The sequence below is a fragment of the Physeter macrocephalus genome, chromosome 8, assembly GCF_002837175.3.
Source record: "Physeter macrocephalus isolate SW-GA chromosome 8, ASM283717v5, whole genome shotgun sequence".
Taxonomy (NCBI): Eukaryota; Metazoa; Chordata; class Mammalia; order Artiodactyla; family Physeteridae; genus Physeter; species Physeter macrocephalus.
Window position 1 is genome coordinate 83,421,180 of NC_041221.1, and position 8,484 is coordinate 83,429,663.

The window sequence follows — 8,484 nt, forward strand, 5'->3', positions numbered from 1 at the left end:
AATTCATTCAGCTTAAGCCTTGCTTCTCTGGAAGGAAGTTCATATCCCTGACTGAGCTGTCACCTTTTTATTTTCTTCTAGAATCCTGGTGTTATCTCAATAATAAATGCTATCACATTGCACTTCATATAAAATAACCCCATTTCTCTCTCACCCACTACATTATGAACCACTAGAGGGAAGAAACTGTGTACTTGTGTTCAGTGATAACAGATTGAATGCACTCTCTTAATGCCTCTTAAAAATGCTGAAATATAAATATTCTATTTACAAGTGGTAGGTCTTCTTCACAAAACCAGGCAGAGATCTGTTCATTTTTGACTTTGTGAAGAAGTTACTTCACTGAAATCTCAATTTTGTCCTAGGTTAGAACTAAACTGATCTGCATTTTACTAAGATGATGGTGTCTATTACAAGTTACATATTACTACTTTCCCCAGCATAGGACTGTTTTGAATCTGACGACGTAAGAACATTCAGGATAGTAGTGTCTGGCATAGCAGCATAGGCATTAACAAAATACTGGACTTGAATCTAAACTTTTTTAAGCCACAGAGGGAATTCAGCAGACTATGTCTTCTTTTGATTGAACATCTTTTAAGACTGCCTGGAAAGAAGGCATGCTCCTGCCATTGGCACAGCTGAGGCCAATCAGGAACTAAACATCAGCACAAAACAAATTCCAGGCAAGATGGAATCAAAAGATTCTGGAGCCAGGAAGGAGAGGGAGGGTATTTGAATGTAGGAGGCTGTGGACTTTAGTGCCCATCATCCCATCTGGCCCTGCACCAAGACTATGTGACAGAGGCAGTCCATCTGATGTTTAAATTGATCCTTAATCGTCTTCTGCATCTCACCACCTCGCCGAGACCACAAAAGGAATATCTGATTATTCTGTGGGCTTAAAACTACCTACGCTGCCCTTTGGGTTAGAGAATAGGATTTAGTGGTAATTCTTTGAAAAAAAAAAATACATTAAAGAAAATGCTCATTGCTTTTCTTTACAGAATCCTGTGTCTTTCACCACCTCCCAAAGAGCTTGTGTTTCAAAAGGTCAGAATGTCTGAGGTCAGAAATAAGCTGCTTCCCATTCTGTTCAGCATCTATACACAGTAAAAAAATGTTTATATGTTGCCACAAATTTTCCAAAAAATTATTTCTTCCTCTACTTTCCACCTACCTCCTCTGAAATGCCAACTTAAAAGAAATGTCCTAGAACTGATTATCTAGAATAGTCCTCCTCTTTTCATATTAGATTTGTGTTAGTATATAAAAAATTAGTTGATATAGCTTTTGGAAAGTCTAGTTGGCAGCAGAGTTGGACAACAGATGGCCACTCAAGAAACTAGACCTAGAAAGGTGACTTACTCTGCATGTATATGCTGATAAGAGTCCTATTTTGGGGATACCCTGAAAATCCTTGACCTAATGCAAAGCCCAAGAGACAGTGCAGAGTAGGAACAATTATCATAACCTGATTAACCTGTTTAAGGCAAAATATACCAGTTTAAACCAGGTATAGATAAGCCAGAAATGTACAATAAACAAATATACTGACAGCCAAACAGCAGCTTTTACCTTTTGCAAAAAAAAAAAGCAGGCATTGTGTAATAAGATTTTCTTAGATGTTTCCTAGAATTCTAAGTACTTTAAAGTGGTCCTAAAAATAGGTAACTTTCAGTTCCATACTTTGTTTCTGCAGAAACAGCTACTGGCAGGCTCATTTAAAAATAATTCTAGGGCTTCCTTGGTGGCGCGTTGGTGGAGAGTCTACCGGCAAATGCAGGGGACACGGGTTCGTGACCCCGGTCTGGGAAGATCCTACGTGCCGCGGAGCGGCTAGGCCCGTGAGCCATGGCTGCTGAGCCTGTGTGTCCGGAGCCTGTGTTCCGCAATGGGAGAGGCCACAAGAGTGAGAGGCCTGCGTACTGCAGAAAAAAAAAAAAAAAAAAAAAATCTAAACAATTTTTTTTCTTAGAAAAAAGTTTCTTCTTTTTATCTTTATGGGGAATTAACAGTTGACAACAATATCTAATTAATACTATGTATAATGGGCAATTTTTAGTTAAGAAGTTCTCCTTCGCTTTGAAACTTTAACTGAATTTTGAAATGTTAACCATAAATGTGTAACAACTGCTCTACTACAAAATTTATAAGTCACATTTCCAATGTTCCCCTTGCCTCAATGAAAATTACTGAAGGTCCTCCTTTATCATCAAAGCTCAAAGACATTTATGCCATGGCATATGGTAAGTAGATGTGAAAACTGTTTATCATCATGTAGTAAGTTACACAAGATTCCAGTTCAAGTTGATAGATAAAACATAAACTAGATTTAAAGTGATGTATTAAAAACCAAAAACACAGGGCTTCCCTGGTGGCGCAGTGGTTGAGTCTGCCTGCCGATGCAGGGGACACGGGTTCGTGCCCCAGTCCGGGAAGATGCCACATGCCTCGGAGCGGCTGGGCCCGTGAGCCATGGCCGCTGAGCCTGCGCGTCTGGAGCCTGTGCTCCGCAACGGGAGAGGCCACAGCAGTGAGAGGCCCGTGTACTGCAAAAAAACACAACACAAAACAAAACAAAACAAAAAACAAAAAAAATACCACAGTTTGCATTTTGGGGTGATTAAAATGTAGAGACCTAACACTAAACAGAATGAAAAACGCATGTAAGATTATCATTCTGTTTAGCTCTTTTTTACCCTAAGCATGTAGTCTTATTCCAAAAACGACAGTTAGCTGGTCAAATTTATGCTTAAGACATTTATCCATACTTAACCAGAGGTTTCAGAGACGATAACACCAGTCAGGTATTCTGAATTCTTTTATGTTAAATAGGAACATTTTCTCAATAGCACTCTTAAGTCACTTCTCATTTATCTTCCTCCTTGAGAACTGCATAGGCTTGTTTTAAATAGTCTAAATACCTGTAATAAACTACAGTTTGCTAACAGTAGAGGTATTCTGGTTAATGCTCAAAATGGTGTGGCCAGAGTAGAAGCAAGCATTATTAAATATGAATGCAGTCCTTACCAACACGAATTGAACTTTTTTTTTCAATAAAAAAGCTAGTCCAAAAAGTCTCATTCTATAGATTTATCGTTTCCAAATCACGATGAAAGGAACTTAACTAATTTACCGATTTTGTTTTCTCCTATGTTCCTTAAAGATACCTCACCAAAAACTGGTATCTGACACAATAGAATGACATATGCAGAATATAATATTGTAGTGACAGTACTGAGGTTGATTGTTACAGACATATTTAAACTCTGAGTATTAAATGGTTACATCCTAATTATTTATATAGAACATTGGTCCAATAACAAAAATAGAGAACAGCAGCTGAAAATTTATCTCATTCAATGTTCAGAGATAAAAGGGTTAACCATTCTTTCCATTATTTTTGCAGCTAAGTCTTTTTTCATATTTAAATCTGATTGCAACTGAATTCTGGCATTTTTCCAAGCTACTGTATGAAGAGGATGCTGAAGGCCATCACAATACAGCATACCGCAACATAAGGACTCTTCCGTTCACCTGTTGGAAAAAAGGTAGATATATTCACGTTGATTAACTGAGTGGTTAGCATAAGGTTATTACTTACTACAGGAGAGGGGCATATAAAAAACCAAGATAAAATTCTTGCCTATGAAGCCCATATATTTAGGGGCAGGGGTGGGCAAAACAAACTACATGCAACATAAAAGTAAGTATACTCCAGAATGAGCTAAACTATACTGATCTATTTCTAAGACCACCTCCTTTTCATGCCTTTAGAAAACCCTTCATGAGCCATTTCAGTGTCACTGCATAAACCCAGATATTAAAAAATATAACACAGAATGTAGGCTAAAGATCCAAATGAAATGATCTCAAAAAAACACAAAGAAATATTGCTTGTTTTTTCCCTATTAAAAAGGGAAATTTCCACCTATAGAAAGAAATTCAACATACAGTTTCTAGCCATACTTTTTTTCTTCATTGATAGCAATTCATGACAATTATAAGGGGTAAAAAATAAGCATTCGTAGATGAAAATAAACAGAGGGTGTTCAAACTGCATTTTAAAAATCAACATAACGTAGACTGCTTAATAAAAACATATCAGAGAAAACTAAACTATTTCTGAAATGGATTTCATATCAAATCTTTTACAATATAATTACACTGGGTTAGAGATGTAGAACTTAGAACAACCACTTCTGTATTAGTCAATTTTCACATGTGTTTAAGGAGTGTTTGTTTATACTTAGAGACTTTCCTTTGCATGAAGTAGATCTGGAGTTGGCTTGTGAAACTGTCTTATAAACAGAGATCCTGTAATTGTGAGCTAACTCAAACTCATCTTGTTCTTTCCTGTTTCTTCAGTAACTGCAAGGCTGCACAAAGCACCAGGCATTTTTATGCTGCCTTGAGGGCACATAAGAAAGGAAGAAGGAAGGAGAAAGAGTGATGTGCTACTTCTAGGAATAATCCTGGGTATGTACCTGGTTCCTTTACAGAGATGGTTTATAGTCACCTCACCTGTGTTTTTCTATGATGTTTAAAATAATCTTTTCTAGTAACTAAGTTCCATATTTCACTAGCAAGTTCAGTTAACTACTTCTGGAAAATGTCAATCTGGACCACTCTAATCAACTAAAACCTTGAAGGTCATCTTCATTTTCAGAGCTTCCTCACTGAGATCATAGTGATACAGTCAAAAAATTTATATCTTTGTTCAATGGCAATATTCACAGAAGACATTACACATATACAAATAAAATAAACATTTGGTGTTTTTCTGAAAGTTTTTTCTATCCGTAGACATTTAATGGACTGCATTCCAGCTAAAGGAAAATCTAGAAAGTGAGAAAATACAGTGTTTTTACAATATTCTCTCAACTGGAAAAAAAAATCTTTTGAAACTAAAAAATACTGTGGTTCCTCATTTTTTAGCCATGCTGATTCTTTCAGGGTAAAAAACTCAAGTTATCCAACAAAACAACAAAACAATCAGACCAAAATTTCTGGTAGATCTCATAAGGAAGGCTGTCACTCACCATGGGGGTAGATACTCTCACTGTCTAATATAGTCTTCTTAAACACTAAAAGAAGAAACTAATATTGTCCTAAATTTTCCATCTGCTGGAAATTAATTTTTGAGGAAGTTCTTCTCTTCCTCATCCTCCAACTTAGAATGCTATAATTTACATATGGGTTTCATTTTCCCGTTTTTAATTTTCTTAAAAGAGACGGCCATGTGTTACGAGGCTAAACATCTTTGGTTGAACTTGGGTAAGAATGTTACTTTTTGTCTGGTCTTAGGTCTCTATAAGTGAATGTGAAACAGTTGCTGTAATGTGATGTGTAACATGATAAGATGATCTGGCTGGGCCTTTTCCCATTAAAACTGTTTCCTTTCTTTGTGGATATATTCTGTGTCAAGATAAGAGAGGAGCATGTGGTTGAGAAAGCAGCATATCACCATCAACATTTTCTAAACCACTTTGCCAACATGAAAAGCTAATGCTTTCCACATAATTGGCAAAAATGAATAATTGAACCATTTAACCTATGGTATTCATATAGTCAAGACAGGAAAATGGAAATAAATGGGCAAGCAAAAAAAGGCACAGTTTATAATTAGACATAAAAATAGGTAGTACTATAGGATAACATGAAGAAAGCTATAAACTAGATGTCTGAAAACTTTAGCTATACTTTCAAGTAAAAATTGTGAACAAAAGGATCACCTGGATTGGCTACTAAATGGAGTTGTACAGCATTTTCTAATTTATTACACAAAAGATGGATTTAAAATACCTTAATATTTTATTCATAAGCTAGCAACTTTAATGTTAGTATGACTGTAATCCACTGATATTCTCTACTCCCTCAAACTGTCTTGCTCTTCCTTATGTTCTCTCTTTTTTTATTGAATAGTTGATTCAATGTTTCAGGTGTTCAGCAAAGCGATTCAGATAGATACACACACACACACACACACACACACACACACACACACACACACACGTATTTATACATATATTCTTTTTCTTTATTACACAAAAGATGGATTTAAAATACCTTAATATTTTATTCATAAGCTAGCAACTTTAATGTTAGTATGACTGTAATCCACTGATATTCTCTACTCCCTCAAACTGTCTTGCTCTTCCTTATGTTCTCTCTTTTTTTATTGAATAGTTGATTCAATGTTTCAGGTGTTCAGCAAAGCGATTCAGATAGATACACACACACACACACACACACACACGTATTTATACATATATTCTTTTTCAGATTCTTTTCCATTACAGGTTATTACAAGATACTGAATATAGTTCCCTGTGCTATATAGTAGGTCCTTGCTATTTATCTATTTTACATATAGTAGTGCGTATCTGTTAATCCCATTTTCCTAATTTATCCCCTCCCCTTGCCCCTGTCTTTCCCCTTTGGTAACCATAAGTTTGCTTTCAATGTCTATGAGTCTATTTGTTTTGTAAATAAATTGATTTGTATCATTTTTTTTAGATTCCACATATAAATGATATCATGATTTGTCTTTCTCTTAATCTCTAGATCCATCCATGTTGCTGCAAATGGCATTATTTCACTCTTTTTTATGGTTGAGTGATAGTCTACGACTGCAATGAACATTGGGGTGCATGTATCGTTTTGAATTATGGTTTTCTCTGGATATATGCCCAGGAGTATGATTGCTGGATCATATGGTAACTCTATTTTTAGTTTTTTAAGGGTTCTCCATAGTGGCCGCACCAATTTACGTTCTCAACAACAGTATATGAGGGTTCCCTTTTCTCCACACCCCCTCCAACATTTATTATTTGCAGACTTTTTGATGTTGGCCATTCTGACCAGAGTGAGGTGATATCTCATTGTAGTTCTGATTAGCATTTCTCTAATAATTAGCGATGTTGAGCATCTTTTCATGTGCCTGTTGGCCATCTGTATGTCTTCTTTGAAGAAATGTCTATTTAGATCTTCTGCCCATTTTTTGATTGCGTTGTCTCTTTGATATTGAGCTGTACAAGCTGTTTATATATTTTGGACATTAATTCCTTGTTGGTCACATCATTTGCAAATATTTTCTCCCATTTCATAGGCTGTCTTTTCATTTTGTTTATGGTTTCCTTTGCTGTGCAAAAGCACGTAAGTGTGATTAGGTCCCATTTATTTATTTTGTTTTTGTTTCCATTACTCTAGGAGTCGGATCCAAAAAAATATTGCTGCGATTCATGTCAGAGTGTTCCGCCTATGTTTTCCTCTAGGAGTTTCATAGTATCCAGTCTTAAAATGGATTAAAACACCTAGATGTGAGTTTATTTTTGTATGGTGTTAGAGAATCTTCTAATTTCATTCTTTTACTTGTAGCTGTCCAGTTTTCCCAGCACCACTTACTGAAGAGACTGTTTTTTCTCCATTGTATATTCTTGCCTCCACTGTCCTAGATTAATTGACCATAAGTGCGTAGGGTTTATTTCTGGGCTTTCTATCCTGTCCCACTGATCTATATGTCTGTTTTTGTGCCAGTACCATACTGTTTTTATGATCATACCCTTGTAATAGTCTAAAGTCAGAGGGTAAGATTCCTCCAGCTGTTCTTCCTTCTCAAGATTATTCTGGCTAATCGGAATTTTTGTGTTTCTATACAAATTTTTAAATTATCTGTTCTAGTTCTGTGAAAAATACCATTGGTAATTTGATAGAGAATGCAACTGAATCTGTAGATTTCTGTGGGCACTATGGTCATTTTAACAATATTGATTCTTCTAATCCAAGAACACGGTGTTATCTTTCCATCTGTTTGTGTTACCTTCCATTTCTTTCATCAGTGTCTTGTAGTTTTCGGAGTACAGGTCTCTAACCTCCTTAGCTTTATTGCTAGGTATTCTATTCTTTTTGATGAGATGGTAAATGGGGAAACTACTAGAGCTCATCAATGAATTTGGTAAAGTCGCAGGATACAATTTTTTTTTTTTTTTTTTTTTCTGGTACGCAGGCCTCTCACTGTTGTGACCTCTCCCGTTGTGGAGCACAGGCTCTGGATGCGCAGGCTCAGCAGCCATGGCTCACGGGCCCAGCCGCTCCGTGGCATGTGGGATCTTCCCAGACCGGGGCACGAACCCGTGTCCCCTGAATCGGCAGGCGGATTCTCAACCACTACGCCACCAGGTAAGCCCAGGATACAAAATTAATATACAGAAATCTGTTGCATTTCTATACACTAACAAACAACGAAATATCAGAAAGTGAAATTATGGAGACAATCCCATTATGTTCTCTCTTTGTAATTTATGTGAGGTATTCTTTTTTTTTTTTTTTTTTTGCGGTACTTGGGCCTCTCACTGTTGTGGTCTCTCCTGTTGCGGAGCACAGGCTCCGGATGCGCAAGCTCAGCGGCCATGGCTCACAGGCCTAGCTGCTCCATGGCACGTGGGATCCTCCCGGACCGGGGCACAAACCCGCATCCCC

The 8,484-nt window shown here is 36.8% G+C and overlaps 1 protein-coding gene across 1 annotated transcript in view; it reads right to left on the minus strand.

Annotated features, from left to right (window-relative positions):
* Positions 1-3,148: 3,148 nt before the first annotated feature.
* Positions 3,149-8,484, minus strand: part of TMEM167A (transmembrane protein 167A) — a 34,403-nt gene continuing 29,067 nt past the window's right edge. The window contains exon 4 of the mRNA XM_007120600.3: positions 3,149-3,540. Coding sequence (XP_007120662.1) covers positions 3,470-3,540 — 71 coding nt within the window. The 3' untranslated portion in view covers positions 3,149-3,469. The remainder of the gene's footprint in view (positions 3,541-8,484) is intronic.